General features: G+C 39.3%; 1 protein-coding gene across 3 annotated transcripts in view; it reads right to left on the bottom strand.

Annotated features, from left to right (window-relative positions):
• The window catches only part of PPIP5K1 (diphosphoinositol pentakisphosphate kinase 1), a 488970-nt gene that overhangs the window by 262670 nt on the left and 204708 nt on the right, over positions 1-21592 (bottom strand). For all 3 annotated transcript variants that reach the window (XM_053717727.1, XM_053717728.1, XM_053717729.1), the window contains exons 19-21: positions 11447-11588; positions 9660-9883; positions 9299-9426 (exon numbers count right to left, since the gene is read on the bottom strand). In XM_053717727.1, the coding sequence (XP_053573702.1) occupies positions 9299-9426; positions 9660-9883; positions 11447-11588 (494 nt within the window). The remainder of the gene's footprint in view (positions 1-9298; positions 9427-9659; positions 9884-11446; positions 11589-21592) is intronic.

Genomic DNA, 21592 nt, shown 5'->3' with positions numbered 1-21592 from the left:
CTGTTTACCCTTGTTCCAGCCTTGCATTGGTTTCCAAGCTGGTTTAGTCTGGGAAGCGTTACCCTCTTGTCTAGAGGCTGCAGAGTTGGAAGCCGGTCCGTTCCTGAAATTGCGAAAGGAACGAAAATTGGACTTATTCTTAGCCTTGAAAGGTCTATCTTGTGGGAGGGCATGGCCCTTTCCCCCAGTGATGTCTGAAATAATCTCTTTCAATTCTGGCCCAAAAAGGGTCTTACCTTTGAAAGGGATATTAAGCAATTTTGTCTTGGAAGATACATCCGCCGACCAAGACTTTAGCCAGAGCGCTCTGCGCGCCACAATCGCAAACCCTGAATTTTTCGCCGCTAACCTCGCTAACTGCAAAGCAGCGTCTAAAATAAAGGAATTAGCTAACTTAAGTGCGTGAATTCTGTCCATGACTTCCTCATACGGAGTCTCCCTACTGAGCGACTTTTCCAGTTCCTCGACCCAGAACCACGCCGCTGTAGTGACAGGAATAATGCACGAAATAGGTTGAAGGAGGTAACCTTAGGGAACAATTTCTTAAATATAGGAGGAGGGACAAAAGGTATGCCTGGCTTCTCCCACTCCTTATTCACTATGTCCGCCACCCGTTTAGGTATCGGAAAAGCATCAGGGTGCACCGGAACACTAGGAACTTGTCCATCTTGCACAATTTTTCTGGGATGGCCAGATTGTCACAATCATCCAGAGTAGATAGCACCTCCTTAAGTAATGCGCGGAGATGCTCTAATTTAAATTTAAATGTCACAACATCGGGTTCTGCCTGCTGAGAAATTCTTCCTGTATCAGAAATTTCCCCATCTGACAAACCCTCCCTCACTGCCACTTCAGATTGGTGTGAGGGTATGACAGAAAAATTATCATCAGCGCCCTCCTGCTCTACAGTGTTTAAAACAGAGCAATCGCGCTTTCTCTGAAATGCTGGCATTTTGGATAAAATATTAGCTATGGAGTTAGCCATTACTGCCGTCAATTGTTGCATAGTAATAAGCATTGGCGCGCTAGAAGTACTAGGGGTCGCCTGCTCGGGCATAAATGGTATAGACACAGAAGGAGATGATGTAGAACTATGTCTACTTCCTTCATCTGAGGAATCATCCTGGGCAACCTTACTATTTGTGACAGTACTGTCCTTACTTTGTTTGGACGCTATGGCACAATTATCACACATATTTGAAGGGGGAACCACATTGGCTTCCATACATACAGAACATGATCTATCTGAAGGTACAGACATGTTAAACAGGCTTAAACTGGTTAATAAAGCACAAAAACCGTTTTAAAACAAAACCGTTACTGTCTCTTTAAATGTTAAACAGGGCACACTTTATTACTGAATATGTGAAAAACTATGAAGGAATTATCCAATCTTTACAAAATTTTCACCACAGTGTCTTAATGCATTCAAAGTATTGCACCCCAATTTTCAAGCTGTTAACCCTTAAAATGTGGAAACCGGAGCCGTTTGCAATTTTAACCCCCCTACAGTCCCAGCCACAGCCTTTGTTGCGACTTCACCAATCCCAGGGGGGTATACGATACCAATTGAAGCCTTCTAGGAACGTTTTCAGTGGATACCAGACCCTCACACATGCAGCTGCATGTACTGTACTCAAAAGTAACTGCGCAATAATGGCGCGAAAATGAGGCTCTGCCTACTACAGTGAAAGGCCCTTCCTGACTGGGAAGGTGTCTTAACAAGTGCCTGGCGCTAAAAACGTTCCCCAATATTAAAAAAGTGTGAAATTCACTTCAAACTGCATATAATACTTAAATAAAGCAATCGATTTAGCCCCTAAAAGTGTCCACCAGTTTATAGCCCATAATAAGCCCTTTATTCTGTTTGAGTCTAAGAAAATGGCTTACCGATCCCCATGAGGGAAAAATGACAGCCTTCCAGCATTACACAGTCTTGTTAGAAAAATGGCTAGTCATACCTTGAGCAGAAAAGTCTGCAAACTGTTCCCCCCAACTGAAGTTCTCTCAGCTCAACAGTCCTGTGTGGGAACAGCAATTGATTTTAGTTACTGCTGCTAAAATCATACTCCTCTTTTAAACAGAACTCTTCATCTCTTTCTGTTTCAGAGTAAATAGTACATACCAGCACTATTTTAAAATAACAAACTCTTGATAGAAGAATAAAAAACTACAACTAAACACCACATACTCTTCACCATCTCCGTGGAGATGCTACTTGTTCAGAGCGGCAAAGAGAATGACTGGGGGGGCGGAGCCTGGGAGGGACTATATGGACAGCTTTTGCGGTGCTCTTTGCCATTTCCTGTTGGGGAAGAGAATATTCCCACAAGTTATGGATGACGCCGTGGACCGGACACACCAATGTTGGAGAAAAAACTTTACATGTTACTTCTATTATCTAATTTGTTTCATTGTCTTGGAATTCTTTTTTGAAAAAGCAGCAACGAGAGCTAGTTAACATATATGTGCAGCCACCAATCTTCAGCTTTAACAAGGGATACCAAGACAACTAAGCAATTCAGATAATAGAAGCAAATTTCAAAAATTGTTTAAAATCACATGCTCTATCTGAATCATAAAAAAAAACATAATTTATTCTTACCTGATAAATTTATTTCTCTTGTAGTGTATTCAGTCCACGGGTCATCCATTACTTATGGGATATTCTCCTTCCCAACAGGAAGTTGCAAGAGGATCACCCAAGCAGAGCTGCTATAGAGCTCCTCCCCTCACATGTCATATCCAGTCATTCGACCGAAACAAGACAAGAAAGGAGAAACCATAGGGTGCAGTGGTGACTGGAGTTTTAATTAAAATTTAGATCTGCCTTAAAAAGACAGGGCGGGCCGTGGACTGAATACACTACAAGAGAAATAAATTTATCAGGTAAGCATAAATTATGTTTTCTCTTGTTAAGTGTATTCAGTCCACGGGTCATCCATTACTTATGGGATACCAATACCAAAGCTAAAGTACACGGATGATGGGAGGGACAAGGCAGGAACTTTAAACGGAAGGAACCACTGCCTGTAGAACCTTTCTCCCAAAAACAGCCTCCGAAGAAGCAAAAGTGTTAAATTTGTAACATTTTGAAAAGGTATGAAGCGAAGACCAAGTCGCAGCCTTGCAAATCTGTTCAACAGAGGCCTCATTTTTAAAGGCCCAGGTGGAAGCCACAGCTCTAGTGGAATGAGCTGTAATTCTTTCAGGGGGCTGCTGTCCAGCAGTCTCATAGGCTAAACGTATTATGCTACGAAGCCAAAAGGAGAGAGAGGTAGCCGAAGCTTTTTGACCTCTCCTCTGTCCAGAGTAAACGACAAACAGGGAAGAAGTTTGACGAAAATCTTTAGTTGCCTGTAAATAGAACTTCAGGGCACGGACTACGTCCAGATTATGCAAAAGTCGTTCCTTCTTTGAAGAAGGGTTAGGACACAATGATGGAACAACAATCTCTTGATTGATATTCCTGTTAGAAACTACCTTAGGTAAGAACCCAGGTTTAGTACGCAGAACTACCTTGTCTGAATGGAAAATCAGATAAGGAGAATCACAATGTAAGGCAGAGAACTCAGAGACTCTTCGAGCCGAGGAAATAGCCATCAAAAACAGAACTTTCCAAGATAACAGCTTAATATCAATGGAATGAAGGGGTTCAAACGGAACACCTTGAAGAACTTTAAGAACTAAGTTTAAGCTCCACGGCGTAGCAACAGTCTTAAACACAGGCTTAATCCTAGCCAAAGCCTGACAAAAAGCCTGAACGTCTGGAACTTCTGCCAGACGTTTGTGTAGAAGAATAGACAGAGCGGAAATCTGTCCCTTTAACGAACTAGCAGATAAGCCCTTTTCTAAACCCTCTTGTAGAAAAGACAATATCCTAGGAATCCTAACCTTACTCCATGAGTAACTCTTGGATTCGCACCAATATAAATATTTACGCCATATCTTATGGTAAATTTTTCTGGTAACAGGTTTCCGAGCCTGTATTAAGGTATCAATAACCGACTCCGAGAAGCCACGCTTTGATAGAATCAAACGTTCAATCTCCATGCAGTCAGCCTCAGAGAAATTAGATTTGGATGGTTGAAAGGACCCTGAATTAGAAGGTCCTGCCTCAGAGGCAGAGACCATGGTGGACAGGACGACATGTCCACTAGGTCTGCATACCAGGTCCTGCGTGGCCACGCAGGCGCTATCAGAATCACCGATGCTCTCTCCTGTTTGATCTTGGCAATCAGCCGAGGAAGCAGCGGAAATGGTGGAAACACATAAGCCATGTTGAAAACCCAAGGGGCTGCTAGAGCATCTATCAGCGCCGCTCCCGGGTCCCTGGACCTGGATCCGTAACAAGGAAGTTCGGCGTTCTGGCGAGACGCCATGAGATCCAGTTCTGGTTTGCACCAACGATGAATCAGTTGAGCGAAGACCTCCGGATGAAGTTCCCACTCCCCCGGATGAAAAGTCTGGCGACTTAGAAAATCCGCCTCCCAGTTCTCCACGCCTGGGATATAGATCGCTGACAGGTGGCAAGAGTGAGACTCCGCCCAGCGAATTATCTTTGAGACTTCCAACATCGCTAGGGAACTCCTGGTTCCCCCTTGATGGTTGATGTAAGCCACAGTCGTGATGTTGTCCGACTGAAATCTGATGAACCCCAGTGTCGCTAACTGAGGCCAAGCTAGAAGAGCATTGAATATTGCTCTTAATTCCAGAATATTTATTGGGAGGAGTTTCTCCTCCTGAGTCCACAATCCCTGAGCCTTCAGGGAGTTCCAGACTGCGCCCCAACCTAGAAGGCTGGCATCTGTTGTTACAATCGTCCAATCTGGCCTGCGAAAGGTCATACCCCTGGACAGATGGACTCGAGAAAGCCACCAGAGAAGAGAATCTCTGGTCTCTTGATCCAGATTTAGTAGAGGGGACAAATCTGAGTAATCCCCATTCCACTGACTTAGCATGCATAATTGCAGCGGTCTGAGATGCAGGCGCGCAAATGGCACTATGTCCATTGCCGCTACCATTAAGCCGATTACTTCCATGCACTGAGCTACTGACGGGTGTGGAATGGAATGAAGGGCACGACAAGCATTTAGAAGTTTTGATAACCTGGACTCCGTCAGGTAAATTTTCATCTCTATAGAATCTATAAGAGTCCCTAGGAAGGGAACCCTTGTGAGTGGTAATAGAGAACTCTTTTCCACGTTCACCTTCCACCCATGCGACCTCAGAAATGCCAGAACTATCTCTGTATGAGACTTGGCAATTTGAAAACTTGAAGCTTGTATCAGAATGTCGTCTAGGTACGGAGCCACCGCTATGCCTCGCGGTCTTAGCACCGCCAGAAGTGAGCCCAGAACCTTTGTAAAAATTCTAGGGGCCGTAGCTAACCCGAAGGGAAGAGCTACAAATTGGTAAGGCCTGTCTAGAAAGGCAAATCTTAGGTACCGATAATGATCTTTGTGAATCGGTATGTGAAGGTAGGCATCCTTTAAGTCCACTGTGGTTATATACTGACCCTCTTGGATCATGGGTAGGATGGTTCGAATAGTTTCCATTTTGAATGATGGAACCCTTAGGAATTTGTTTAAGATTTTTAGGTCCAAGATTGGTCTGAAGGTTCCCTCTTTCTTGGGAACCACAAACAGATTTGAGTAAAATCCTTGCCCTTGTTCCGTCCGCGGAACTGGGTGGATCACCCCCATTAGTAAGAGGTCTTGTACACAGCGTAGAAACGCCTCTTTCTTTATTTGGTTTGCTGATAACCTTGAAAGATGAAATCTCCCTTGTGGAGGAGAAGCTTTGAAGTCCAGAAGATATCCCTGAGATATGATCTCCAACGCCCAGGGATCCTGGACATCTCTTGCCCAAGCCTGGGCGAAGAGAGAAAGTCTGCCCCCCACTAGATCCGTTTCCGGATAGGGGGCCCTCTCTTCATGCTGTCTTAGGGGCAGAAGTAGGTTTTCTGGCCTGCTTGCCCTTGTTCCAGGACTGGTTAGCTTTCCAGCCCTGTCTGTAACGAGCAACAGTTCCTTCCTGTTTTGGGGCGGAGGAAGTTGATGCTGCTCCTGCTTTGAAGTTACGAAAGGCACGAAAATTAGACTGTTTGGCCTTTGATTTGGCCCTGTCCTGAGGAAGAGTATGACCCTTACCTCCAGTAATGTCAGCAATAATTTCTTTCAAGCCGGGGCCGAATAAGGTCTGCCCTTTGAAAGGAATATTAAGCAATTTAGATTTAGAAGTCACGTTAGCTGACCAGGATTTAAGCCATAGCGCTCTGCGCGCCTGGATGGCGAATACGGAGTTCTTAGCCGTTAGTTTGGTTAAATGTACAACGGCATCAGAAACAAATGCGTTAGCTAGCTTAAGTGCTTTAAGCTTGTCCATAATCTCATCCAATGGAGCTGTGCGAATGGCCTCTTCCAGAGACTCAAACCAGAATGCCGCAGCAGCAGTGACAGGCGCAATGCATGCAAGGGGCTGTAAGATAAAACCTTGTTGAACAAACATTTTCTTAAGGTGACCTTCTAATTTTTTATCCATTGGATCCACCGGGATAGTTGTACGCTGAGATAAAGTAGAAACTGCTCCCTCCACCTTAGGGACCGTCTGCCATAAGTCTCGTGTGGTGGCGTCTATTGGAAACATTTTCCTAAATATAGGAGGAGGGGAAAAGGGCACACCGGGTCTATCCCACTCCTTGCTAATAATCTCTGTAAGCCTTTTAGGTATAGGAAAAACGTCAGTACACACCGGCACCGCATAGTATCTATCCAGCCTACATAATTTCTCTGGAATTGCAACCGTGTTACAATCATTCAGAGCCGCTAATACCTCCCCTAGCAATACACGGAGGTTCTCAAGCTTAAATTTAAAATTAGAAATCTCTGAATCCGGTCTCCCTGGATCAGATCCGTCACCCACAGAATGAAGCTCTCCGTCCTCATGTTCTGCAAATTGTGACGCAGTATCGGACATGGCTCTCACATCATCAGCGTGCTCTGTCCTTAACCCAGAGCTATCGCGCTTGCCTCTTAATTCTGGCAATTTAGATAATACTTCTGTCATAACAGCAGCCATGTCTTGCAAAGTGATTTGTAAGGGCCTCTCTGATGTACTTGGCGCCACAATATCACGCGCCTCCTGAGCGGGAGGCGAAGGTACTGACACGTGAGGAGAGTTAGTCGGCATAACTTCCCCCTCGTTGTCTGGTGATAATTTCTTTACAGATAAAGACTGACTTTTATTTAAAGTGACATCAATACATTTAGTACACATATTTCTATGGGGCTCCACATTGGCCTTCAAACATAGTGAACAAACAGATTCATCTGTGTCAGACATGTTTAAACAGACTAGCAATGAGACTAACAAGCTTGGAAAATACTTTCAAATAAATTTACAAGCAATATAAAAAAACGCTACTGCGCCTTTAAGAAGCACAAAAAAACTGTCACAGTTGAAATAACAATGAACCAAATCAGTTATAGCAACCAAATTTTCACAGTAAATGTATTAAATTAGCAAAGGATTGCACCCACCAGCAAATGGATGATTAACCCCTTAATACCCAAAACGGATAATCAATTTAACAATTAACGTTTTTATCACAGTCAAACACACTGTCACAGGTCTGCTGTGACTGATTACCTCCCTCAAAATGAATTTTGAAGACCCCTGAGCTCTCTAGAGACGTCCTGGATCATGGAGGAAGAATCAGGAAGACTGTGACTGAATTTTTACTGCGCAAAAAAGCGCTAAAATAGGCCCCTCCCACTCATATTACAACAGTGGGAAACCTCAGTTAACTGTTTCTATGCAGAAATATACGTTAGCCATGTGGAAAAAATTATGCCCCAATAAGTTTTATCACCAAAGTACCTCACAAAAAACGATTAACATGCCAGTAAACGTTTTAACATCCATTTTAAAGGTTATGTAGTGTTATCAATAAGCCTGCTACCAGTTGCTTCTACTGCAGTTAAGGCTCATACATTACTTCAGTATTAACAGCATTTTCTTAGTCAAATTCCATTTCTTAGAAAATTACTTTACTGCACATACACTCATCAGCCTGATACCAGTCGCTACTACTGCATTTAAGGCTGTACTTACATTACATCGGTATCAGCAGTATTTTCTTAGTCAATTCCATTCCTTAGAAAAATATTTTACTGCACATACCTCGTTTGCAGGGGACCCCGCATGCTATTCCCTTTTCTGAAGTTACCCCAATCCTCAGAATGTGCGAGAACAGCCAGTGGATCTTAGTTACTTCTGCTAAGATCATAGAAAACGCAGGCAGGTTCTTCTTCTAAATACTGCCTGAGAGAAAAACAGCACACTCCGGTGCCATTTAAAATAACAAACTTTTGATTGAAGAAATAATTAAGTATAAAAACTCCACACTCCTCTCACAGCCTTCCTACTATGTTGAGACTTGCAAGAGAATGACTGGATATGACATGTGAGGGGAGGAGCTATATAGCAGCTCTGCTTGGGTGATCCTCTTGCAACTTCCTGTTGGGAAGGAGAATATCCCATAAGTAATGGATGACCCGTGGACTGAATACACTTAACAAGAGAAATGTGGGTTTTAAGTCCCTTTAAGGAAGTTCTATGTAAATTAGATCAACGCTATTTGTATTCCAGTTATCATAAGCCTAGTCACTTAGACATAACAGTGATTCTGTATTTGTGCACAGGAGAGCACCATCACTCAGACTTTAAAGGGACAGTCAACACGAGAATTTTTGTTGTTTAAAAAGATAGATAATTCCTTTATTACCCATTCCCCAGTTTTGTATAACTAACACAGTTATAATAAAACATGTTTTACCTCTCTAATAACCTTGTATCTAAGCATCTGCAAACTGCCCACTTATTTCAATTCTTTCGACAGAGATGCATTTAAGCCAATCAGTGCTCACTTCTTGGTAACTTCACGTGCGTGAGCTCAATGTTATCTATATGAAACACATGAACTAATGCCCTCTAGTGGTGAAAAACTGTTAAAATGCTTTCAGATTTCAATGTCTAAAAAATTAGCATATGAACCTCCTAGGTTTAGTTTTCAACTAAGAATACCAAGAGAACAAAGCAAAATTGGTGATAAAAGTAAATTGGAAAGTTGTTTAAAATGACAAGCTCTATCTGAATCATGAACTTTTTTTGGGACTTGACTGTCCCTTTAAGTTAAATTAAAAAAAAACTCTCTATATCATGTTCCATTACTGCAAGAAAGGTAAAGTTAATTATTAGGTATAGATATTACCAAGTTTCATTAGGAAAATCTTACAGGGGGTGAAGTTTGTTTACAGACTCGTCCTCATGGGTTCTTTGTAAGTCTAACTGGATCTTCTTAATAAGTGGAAAACAAAAGCCCACTGCTATCTCCAACTTCTCTTCTTTGTTAATCCCATATTCCTGCAGTGGATAAAAATAATGTTTTTAGAAGAAAGAATACATATATAGCCCTTTTGTTGTTCCCAATGAAACATTTGTATGTCAGATAAAAGCTCTGTATATAAACTAAATATTGCCTGAAACCAATACATTAATATAGTATATCGCCCACAAAATAAAACACAAATACAAGAAAACATTGGTGGTTTTACAGACCTTCTTCAGCATGATTAATGGGTAGAGAACATGCTTACCTGTGGAATGATAACATCAGCAAGCGACTTGGAAATCTTAAAGAGTTCATCTGTCCCTTCCAATTTTAATGAGCTATTATGTTGAACATCATATTTCACACAATCATAGATATCTGGGATCTTGCTAATATCGTAACGCCCATTCTTCATGCGGAAATCCCGCTCCAACTTGCTCCAGCGTTGCAGCATAAGCTCCAGAGTTTCACTGTGGTATAACTGTAGATCTAAGAAAAAGATTTAACTTAGATAACAACCAGTAATGTCCACACAAGCTCCCTACAACTGGCCACATCTGTTTTCATCTATCTATCTATCTATCTATCTATCTATCTATCTATCTATCTATATATATATCAATATAAAGGAGCCCCCCCTTTCCATGAACATAGACCCAGCTCTCAAAAGAACTCTAACTAAAGCAAAAGGGCTTCTGTATTTTCAGACAAAACATTTGATTACATTTCATATAATTTGACTTTTTGTGCAAATTTATTTAAATATTCAACAAGGTGCTTTTGTTTATCAAGCAAATGGGCAAATGTTTTACAACCATAAATTCTAGACATTTCTGTTGTGTTACTATAAATTAACAATTGGCAATTTTAACAGAGCGCTCTGTATTGAAACTTTATATTCCAAATATTCAGTCAAACATCTACGCATTTCAGCCGTGGAAGGCCTTTCTTCTTGATAAAATTGCCAACTGTTAGATTTGTTGCCATGGCACCACAAGTGAGTTGAATTTGATCATTAATTGGATTATGTGGGGCATGTGATCGCTAGATGTAAAAAAACGGAAAACAACCTCTGAAACCTTAGACAACGGAGAGGTATACCCACGAACCTCCACAGACAAGCTAAATTGCAAAGTAATCAGCGACAGGTTTTCTGAAGCCAAAGACGCGAACCTCCACCGACAAGCTATACTGCAAGGTAAATAGCGAGAGGTCTCTCTATGATGTTCTGGTAAGGGAGGTATGTTTGTATCTGGTGCATAGAACCGGGATACCCCTTGAAAAATGAGTTTGGTAACAAGTACTTTTTGCGATACTGGATAACCTTATATCTGATTGTATTCTGAAGGAAATACAAAATACATATACTACTAAACATAGAGAAAGGACAGAAGGAAAATGAATAAAATAATAAAATGACACTGTGATTTATAACATTTTATATTCTTAAAGTGATATTAAACCCACATTTTATTCTTTCATAATTCAGATAGAGCAGGCATTTTTAAGCAACTTAGCAATTTACTTTGTTGAAAATCAGGGAGGTAAGCTCAGGAGCATGCAAGTGTCTGCAACACTTTATGGCAGCAGTGATTATACATTTTCAAGAGCACTAGATGGCAGCACTTTTTACTGCCATGTAGTACCCCATACATATACCTAGGTATCTCATCAACAAAGGATACCATTTGAACAAAAGCAAATTTGATAGAAGTAAATTGGAAACTTTTTTAAAATATAATGTCTTTGTATTGTCTGTATCATGAAAGACAAATTTGGGGTTTCTTGTCCCTTTAATTTAGCTAATTCATTACACTTGTGCTATTTTTAAACATTTCATAGATATGAACATTTACTACATTTCAAGCATGACAAAAAGGAATATAAAACACACCTACTGTAAAGATTCAAGAGGCTCAGACAGGCATTGGTGCTAAACTACACTGGTTGGTTCTGGTTCCAAATTGACAAGCTTCCTATGGGTTCCTATTTTATGCAGAGCAATTTAAAAAGAGCACAATAGAAATATTTCTAAACGTTATCAGTATTCACCTGCAGATTTGGGGTCTTCTAAACGTTTCTGAATCTGAGACGTAAGACTTTCAATGAGTGAAAAGACCTGGTCGCATGTCTTCACTGGATTTTTGATACATTCCATTGAGTTGATTAGAGAAGAACTTTGTGTTGGAGCCAGCTAAAAAGAAAAAAAAATAGCAATATATTAAACCCAATTTTTTTCTTTCACGATTCAAGCAACTTTCTAATTTACTCCTATCAACAATTTTTCTCTGTTCCCTTGGTATCTTTATTTGAAAAGCATGAATGTAAGCTTAGGAGCCAGCCTATTTTTGGTTTAGCACGTGCTGATTGGTGGCTAAATGTAGCCACCTATCAGCAAGCTCTACCCAGGGTGCTTTTCAAATCAAGATAGCAAGAGAACGGAGAAAAATAATAGGAGTAAATTAGAAAGATGCTTAAAATTGCATGCGCTATCTGAATCATGAAAGAAAAAAATGGGTTTAATATCCCTTAAGAGTTAGGAGATTTCTAAACCTTCTCATGTAGCAAGTTCACACTGAGGTATTTGCAGACACACACAGTCCCTTACACCAGGTAATTATTAAAAATAATGAAGTTAAAGTAAGAAGAAAACATTGTTTTTGTACTATTAAAGTGTGAGTAAACTTTAAAAATAATGTTATATAATTCTGAACATAGTGCAGAATTATATAACATTATATTAGCGCAATCTTTATAAAACCTAATATTCCCTTTTAATTTAAAAAAACCCCCAGCTGTTTTACAGACCCGCTCTCTGTACTCTGCTGAGCGGGTCTGTTTTATTCACACAGCGCATCGGGCCAGCTGTATAGTCACAGCCCGGCCCGACCGCGCCATAACACTAAGTGCAGCTCGCTCCTGCTCTGTCTGACAGCAGGAGCGAGCTGCACTGTGTATAATGGCGCGGTCGGGCCGGGCTGTGACTATACAGCTGGCCCGATGCGCTGTGTGAATAAAACAGACCCGCTCAGCAGAGTACAGAGAGCCGGTCTGTAAAACAGCCGTTTGTTTTTTTTTAAATTAAAAGGGAATATTAGGTTTTATAAAGATAAGGCTAATATAATGTTATATAATTCTGCACTATGTGCAGAATTATATAACATTATTTTTGAGGTTTACTGTCCCTTTAATAACTGCTTTCTTTACATTCTGAGGTACAGAATTTGCAGTTACAAACATATTAATATCAAGCTACCACATTGGAGAAGAATTTCAATTTAAATATCTCTATTTCTGTATTTCTCTAATGACCATTTCTCTTATCGTCCAGTTTAATTGTAATGGAGAAAGCAAAACAAAACGATATAAAGAAAACAGGTGTATAGCAAGATCAGAATGAAGAACTCCTAGCTATGGAAAACAGGATATTCATGTACAGTCCCTCAGAATTCCGAAGAAAGGGATATAAGGGTAAGTACAAAAAGACATAAATCTATGTAAGAACTTACCTGATAAATTAATTTCTTTCATGGTGGCGAGAGTGCACGATTTGTTACATATGGGATATACATTCCTACCAGGAGGAGGCAAAATTTCCCAAACCTCAAAGCCTATAAATACCCCACCGACCTCACTCATATCTCAGTTTAACGTATAGCCAAGAAGTGAGGTGTAAAAAAAGGAGTAAGAAAAAGTCATAAAAAAGGAACAGGAAAAAGATGTGCTCTGTTAAAAACAACCCATAAATAGGGAGAGGACCTCATGGACTCTCGCTACCATAAAAAAATGGATTTATCAGGTAAGTTCTTACATAAATTAGGTTTTCTTTCATATAGGTGGCAAGAGTCCACGTTTTGTTACATATGGGATATAATACCCAAAATGTGGAAGACCACGAGTAACAAAAATAAAAAGGGAGGGATAAAATATAAACAGCTTTTTTCGCTGGGAATAATATCTATAAATTAAAGTCTTTTAATAACTAAAAAAACCTGAAGAAATTTTTATAGGCAACAGAATCAACGAGTGACCACTGCCTGAAGAACCTTTCTACCAAAAGCTGCTTCTAAAGAGGCAAAAACATAAAAATGGTAAAATTTGGTAAAAGTATGCAAAGGAGACCAAATGGCTGCTTTGCAGATTTGATCAACTGAAGCCTCATTCTTGAAAGCCCAAGATGTGGCAACTGATCTTGTAGGATGAGATGTAATTCTCTGAGGCGGAGACTGACCCGCTTCCAAATAAGCTTTGTGAATCAGACGTTTTAACCAAGAGGCTAAAGAAATAGCAGAAGCTTTCTGACCCTTCCGTGAACCAGTAAAAATGACAAACTAGAAGTCTTTCTGAAATCTTTAGTGGCAGCAACATAATATTTTAAAGCTCTGACAACATCCAAAGAATGTAAAGATCTTTCTGCATCATTTATAGGATTAGGACACAAAGAGGGAACAACAATTTCTCTGTTAATGTTGTTATAATTAACAACCTTTAGAAAAAAAAAATCATAGTAGTCGGTAAAACTGATTTGTCTTGATGAAAAATCAAGTAAGGTGTTTCACAAGAAAGGGCGGATAATTCTGAAACTCTTATAGCAGAAGAGATAGCTAAAAGAAACAGAACTTTCCAAGAAAGTAGTTTAATGTCTAAAGAATGCATAGGCTCAAAAGGGGGAGCCTGTAAAGACTGTAACACTAAGATTGAGACTCCATGGAGGAGAAATAGATTTAAAGGGACAGTCTACACCAGAATTTTTATTGTTTTAAAAGATAGATAATCCCTTTATTACCCATTTCCCAGTTTTGCATAACCAACACAGTTATAATAATATACTTTTAACCTCTGTGATTATCTTGTATCTATGCCTCTGCAAACTGCCCCTTTATTTCAGTTCTTTTGACAGACTTGCAGTCTAGCCAATCAGTGCCTGCTCCCAGATAACTTCACGTGCACGAGCACAGTGTTATCTATATGAAATACGTGAACTAACACTCTCTAGTGGTGAAAAACTGTTAAAATGCAATCTGAAAAGAGGTGGCCTTCAAGGTCTAAGAAATTAGCATATGAACCTCCTAGGTTAAGCTTTCAACTACGAATACCAAGAGAACAAAGTAAAATTGGTGGTAAAAGTAAAATGGAAAATTGTTTAAAATTAAATGCTCTATCTGAATCATGAGAGTTTATTTTGGCCTAGACTGTCCCTTTAATGACAGGTTTAATTCTAGACAAAGCCTGAACAAAACAATGAATGTCCAGAAGATGAGCAATCTTTCGGTGAAACATAACAGAAAGGGCAGAAATCTGTCCTTTCAAAGTACTGGCAGATAAGTCCTTATCTAAACCATTTTGAAGAAACTGATAAATTCTAGGAATTCTAAATGTATGCCAAGAAAAATTATGAGTGGAACACGAGGAAATAGAAGTTTTCCAAATCTTATAATCAGGGCCATTTCTAGAGATTTTGGCTCCCAGGGCGAAGTTAAAAAATGCCCCCCCCCCCACACATTCTAAAGTGCAACCTTTTCCCATCTACTTTCCATGTCTCACTGTAATTTAATTTAATTTTCAATCTGCAATGTGTACATGAAAAATAATTACAATACAACAGATAACTTTTTTTTAAAAAAAAATATAATTGAACTTTTTAGGAATACAATATAAACAGCACTTACCATGCCACAAAAAAATAGTATAATCTATCTGGATCATGAAAGAAAATGTTTGTGTTTCATGTCCCTTTAACTGACCATCTACCCTTTTACACTCTGTATCATTATGGTTTTTTTTGTCAATATTCTGTAGTCATTGTATCGCTAGTCGTATTGCTGTGAATATGTCTGTATTTTATAAATGTCTGTAGTCATGGTAAAAAATGTATTTCTGTAGGATTGGATATAAATCTATATATTGAAAATATAATATACATACACAGATTTTTTTTTCTGTAGTAATCGATAACCTTACCCCCTTAGTGAGTTCTTTATTCTACTGGTGATGTATAGAGTGTCAGTTTGCATACTATCCTATATTATGCAAACTGATGCCTGACTGAGTATTGCTAATCCCATAGACTTGTTTTTAAGGTATTACTACAGGTATATGAAAACTCTACTTTTAATTATTTTTTCTTCCTCCTATGTTGCTGGAGTTTTTGTTATGACAATTCAAATCAATTGAACATATGGGCCAATAGCCTAATTAGAAGAAATATAAGTTGTTAGGGAGCAGCAAAAGGAAGTAATTATTTAAAAAAAAAAAAAATAATAATAATAATAATAATAAATATATAAAAAAAATCTAATATTATTTAGTTTTTTTGTTTTTTTTTTAAAGTACACATCCTTGTGAAGTACATTATTTACGCTCCTTTTCTTGACAGATTTGTTTTTTAATCTAAAACTCTAAATGTAAAGGTTAAATTGAGATTGTACTTTGTACATAATATAATTATAAATTATGTAATGGAAGGATGTATTCTAACAAAAATAGCACTTGACTCCTGTGTGCAATCTCAAGACTTAACCTACAGAATTTATAATGTGGTGCCACTGCCTTATATAGTAGTAAAAATACCAAAATGTTCTTCCACACTGTGATATATCAACGAGAGACAATTTCTGCATTTTTTTTTTATTTTTATTTTTTAATAAATATTCTTTTATTGAGGATTATTAGAGACATAACAAATACAAGGAACAAATACAGTTCTGTTACGTAAATTACAATAAGACTGCAATTGAATGAGTGGTCACAAGCAGATACTGCAATAGTACATTGGTAAATCTCACCCAACAATAACTTTGTAACAGCAACAACATAATAAGAAACTGCACTAAATATATAAGTGAAATCTTTGTTTTATAATATTTATATAGCAAGACGAAAGTAGCTATTATTAAGGGCCTACTGGTCCACTTAAACTCTGATGGAGCAAGGTAGCTAATACAAGGAGGACCCATATTATTGAATATACCTTGGACATCTAGGTCTTCTCGTCTCCAATAAGGAAGGGAGGGGGAGAAAAGGGACAAAAAAAAAAAAAAAAAAAAAAAAAAAAAAAGGGGGAGGGTTGGAGAAGATTGCATAATAATGTACCTAGGGACAGCGTCTAGATGGTGAGAGGACTATAGGAATTTAATCCTAGTAAAGAGCGTTCCAGTTATACCAAATTTCATGGTATAAATCAGTCTTATTTAGGGATCTAAAGACATACTCTTCCATATTTTTTATGAAGTCCACTATGGCTCTTACTTTATGTAATGTTGGGGGGAAGGCTGTTTCCAGTCTCTAGCTATAGCTAGTTTTGTAGCAATGAGTATGTATGAAATTAGGATACTATCCGCCTCAGGTAAATTTGAGTATCCATGGTGCAGGAGACCCAAAGCTGGTCCAAAACCTATAGAGAGCCTCAACGCTCCTAACATCTGGAAAACATCTCTCCACAAGCATCTAATTTTAGGGCACTCCCACCAAATATGCAAATGTGTACCTAGGTTGCCACAATTTCTCCAGCATAGAGGAGACGTGGTTCGGTAATATTTGTGCAGAGTGACTGGTACCAGGTGCCATCTAGTAGTTACTGTATAATACAATTCCCACAAAGTCGCACAGTGTAGGTATTTTTTTAACCTGAGTAGCTCCCTGAGCCACACATCAAACTCTATGTCCACCCTTAGGTCTCTTTCCCAAGCTCTGTATTGGCTATGTTTAGAAGGCTCCAGCGGGGATATCAATAGGCTATAATGAAAAGAAAGAGCTCCTTTAAGTGATCTACCCGTATTCCACCTCTGTTCCCATTTGGTAGGCGTCTGTTCAGATTGTACAGACAGACCCCATGACTTGAGAATACTGGTTAATCTAAGAAATTCAAATTGAAGTGAGTTAGGTAGAGAAAACTTCCGACTCACCTTCTCAAAAGTAATTAAAGTGCCATTTCTATATAGTGCAGAGATCAGGAGGTTAGCAGTATCTGACCAAGCGCTTATGTGAGTTTGAGATAACAAGACTAAGACACTGCGGATTCAATAAACCGGCGAGGGATGCGGAGAGATAGTTGGCATGTGCTTTTTGAGATCCCAATGTTTTAGAGAGTCTAAAATAAGAGGGTGTACTATTTTTAAAGTTTGTCGCATGTGGACGGGAATCCAAGGTAAATCTGACAACAAGATGCCTTTAGGTAAGAAAGATTGCTCTATTTCCTGCCATCTATATGTAATTTCTGTAAAACTCCACCCCATGAGATGGGTCAATCTAGCAGCATCGTGGTATGATAAGATACTGGGAAGAGCCAAACCTCCCCTGTGGATAGGCTGTTGAATGACAGAGGTGGCTATTCTTGGCTTCTTCCCGGACCAAATGTAAGTGGTGATAAGGCTCTGAAACTTATTTAGTAAAGGTCTAGGGATAGACAGGGGGACGCATCGAAACAGGTAAGTAAGCTTCGGGAGGAGAGACATTTTGACTGCCGTTATTCTGCCAGTCCAGGAGAATTCCTTAAACTCTCAGCTTTCCAAAAGTCTCCTAAATTCAGGTAAGCGTTCAGAATTTTTTTTGGTAATGATTGTGTCAAAACTTGGACTTAGATGAAAGCCCAAATGCTTGATGGAAGTAGAAGACCACTGGAAAGGGTATAATTTGTGCAGATGAGATAATTCAGAAACTGGGATATTAATATGTAAAACTTCAGTTTTAGTGTAATTTAATTTGTAGGAACTGCACTATGCACATTTCTCAATAGCCTTAAAAACCGCTGACATCGAGTTAACGGGCGAGGTGAGCAATAGTGTGATGTCATCCGCGAAAAGAGCTATTTTGTGTTTGGAACCATTAAACTCAATACCTGAGATATCATCATTTATTCCGATGGACTGAGCAAGAGGTTCGATGGATAAAGTGAATAGAAGCGGGGAAAGGGGGCAGCCTTGTCTAGTGCCATTTAGTATATTGAAAGAAGCCGACTTGAAACCAGGTCCATTTACTGTGGCATAGGGATTTGAGTATAGGACCTGAGTAGCTCTTATAAATTGGTGAGGGATGCCAAATATCCTCAGGACCTCCCACAGATAATCCCACCTGACCCTGTCAAATGCCTTTTCCGCATCGAGAGACAGGTCCAGGAAGGGTACTTTCCTCCTTTCAACTTCAAACAAAACAGAGGTCAGTCTACGGGTATTATCGGGGCCCTCTCTCTCCAGAATGAATCCGACTTGGTCGGCATGTATAACCTTACTTAGTATATTTTAGAATATAATTTAATGTCCGTCTTAATTAACAAAATAGGTCTGTAGTTTTGGCATAATTGAGAGTCCTTACCTGGTTTCAGAATGGTTATTATTTCTGCTTCAAGAAATTCCCTAAGACACGTACCGGTAGACATAAATGCATTAAATGTTTTAAGAAGTATGGGGTATAGGAGCTCTCCAAACGTCTTGTAAAACTGCCCCGTGTATCCATCCGGACCTGGGGCTTTATCTCTTTTTAATTGCAGAGTCACCTTTTTCAATTCATCCAACGTGATAGGGGAACCCAATGGCATAATTAACTCTTCTTTTAGGGTAGGGAGTTCAAGGCCTCCTAAAAATCTCTGTATTTCTTCAATAGGAAGAGTATTAGCACAGGACTCTTTGTTTAAACTATAAAGACTAGTGTAGTATGATCTAAATGAATCGCCTATATCTTTAGGAGACTATTTTGGCTATTTTACTATTATACAGAATCGAGGGAATGGTACGTTGGGCCTGTCGTAGTCTGAGTTTAGATGCTAAGAGAGTATTAGCTTTATTACTATGATAGTAGAATTTTTGTTTGAATTTACTGAGGGTCTATTGAACCTTAATTAGTTCTAGTTTATGAAGTTCTGCTTTTGTGGTTTCCAGGTTTTTCGCGCCCACGAGTGTTGGGTTCTGTTTTAGTATACTAAGTTGGGATCTATATGAGCAGGTTAATTCGTCTTTCTTGGAGAGAGCTGATTTTTTAATCAATGAACCTCTAATATAAGCTTTCAACGAAGCCCCCACATATTGGACTTCTGTCTGATCATTATTATTAAGCTGTAAAAATTCAAGTAAATCTTTTTTAATATCTTGGAGGATTTTAGGATTTGAAACTAACAAATCAGCATATTTCCATTTACTGTACGGATAAGGTCGGGGAGAGGAAAAGGTAACCACTACAGGGTCATAATCAGACCAAGGAATCACCTCTATCTTTGAACTGTGAATCTCGTTTAATGTCCCAGCTTCAACAAATATATAGTCGATTCTAGAGAACATTTTGTGCGGGTTTGAATAAAACGTATAATCTTTCTCCGTAGTATGCATAGCCCACCAAACGTCGTATAGACCATATTGAGCCATTAGTGATCTAAATGCAGTAGCTAAAGAGCTAACTGAACGATCTGAACGCAGTCATTTCAGACCTTTTCTGTCCACTAGTGGATCCCATATTAGGTTAAAATCTCCACCTAAGATCAAGGTACCCTGTTGAACCTTGGAAATTAGAGTAAGTATATTTTTCAAAAAGGGGATCTGCCTAGTGTTTGGGGCGTATATGTTAGCTAGTGTGTAAGTGCGGTCATTTCATTTACATATAACTATAACGTATTTGGCACCTGGGTCAATTTCTGTATGTAAAACTTCTACTTTTAAGTCTTCCTTGATTAGTATGGCAACACCTTTGAATTTGGAAGAGTGAGATGCTTCTAGTTTGGTGGGGAAATGCTTAAATGAATATGGGATACCAGAGGTTCCAGACCAGTGGGTCTCCTGCAAAAAAAAACATTAGTTTTGAAACGTCTGAGGCTAGCACTTAGGAGACTTCTTTTAGTAGGGGAGTTAAGACCCTGCACGTTATGAGTAATCACTTGTAAATGCATCTTCAGGGAGAGAAAAAAAAAAGGGGGGGAAGGGGGTAGGAAGTATAATATAATCACCAAAGAACAGAGATGTCTAGTTACGGTATCAAAACAGATAGTAAATTCTTAGTTTAAATAACCTAGAACCATAAGCAGTTAGAGGGTCTTGGTAATAAAAATGAGTAGGTTAAAAGAGGGGGTTAGGGGGTAACTGTCAGCGGATAAGCACCGCTAAATACAGATTTTTTTTTTAAATATATGAGTATATATCAATAAAGTTTTTAATGTAATAGTAATATTAACAATGGTCGAAAAACAGATTTTTTTTTTAACGTGCTCCCCGAGCCACTACCCAGTCTGCCGCCCCTAGAAACGGCCCTGCTTATAATACATTTTCCAGGAAACAGGTTTTCTTGCTTGAATCATAGTATTAATTATAGAGTCTGAAAAACCTCTGTGACTGAGAACTAAGCGTTCAATCTCCACGCCATTAAGTTCAGAGATTTTATGTCTGTATGAAAGAAGGGACCTTAAGACAGAAGGTTTAGTCTTAGAGGAAGATGCCATGGCGGGTAGCAGAACATCCAAGCTAGATCTGCATACCAGATCCTGAGAGGCCATGAAGGAGCTATCAGAGGTACAGATGATTGTTCCATCTTGATTTTTGAACTCACACTGTGTAGTAGAACTAGTGGAGGAAATATGTAAGCACATTGGAATGACCAAGGGACTGCTAGAGCATCCAACATTATTGCCTGAGGATCCCTTAACCTTGCAAGGTATCTGGGAAGTTTCTTGTTCAGACGAGAGTCCATGAGATCTATTTGAGGAAGACCCCAGATCTGAACAATTTGTAAGAATACATCCTGATGGAGAGACCATTCCCCTGGGTGAAGTGACTGACGGCTGAGATAATCTGCCTCCCAGTTGTCCACACCTGGGATGTGAATCGCAGTGATTAGAAAGGAATTGGTTTCTGCCCAATAAAATATTTGAGATACTTCTTTAATAGCTAGGCAACTTTGAGTTCCCCCCTGGTGATTGACATAAGCCCCCGTTGTTATATTGTCTAATTGAAAACAAAGGTAAAGTTTGTTCTTCAAAAGAGGCCAAGCTTGAAGAGCTTTGAAAAGAGCACAGAGTTTTAAGATATTGATCGGAATCTTTGTTTCTTGAACATTCCAAACTCCCTGTGCAGTTAGGGACCCCCATACTGCTCCCCAACCCATAAGACTTGCATCTGTTGTAATCACAGACCAGGTAGGGCGAACAAAGGAAGCCCCTTGAAGAAATTGGTGGTTTAACCACTACGTCAGAGAAAAACGAGTGTTGGAATCTAAGAATATTAG

This window comes from Bombina bombina, chromosome 6 (assembly GCF_027579735.1).
Source record: "Bombina bombina isolate aBomBom1 chromosome 6, aBomBom1.pri, whole genome shotgun sequence".
NCBI classification, from domain to species: Eukaryota; Metazoa; Chordata; class Amphibia; order Anura; family Bombinatoridae; genus Bombina; species Bombina bombina.
The sequence above is the reverse complement of the archived record's forward strand: the minus strand, read 5'-3'. Positions and strand labels throughout refer to the sequence as shown.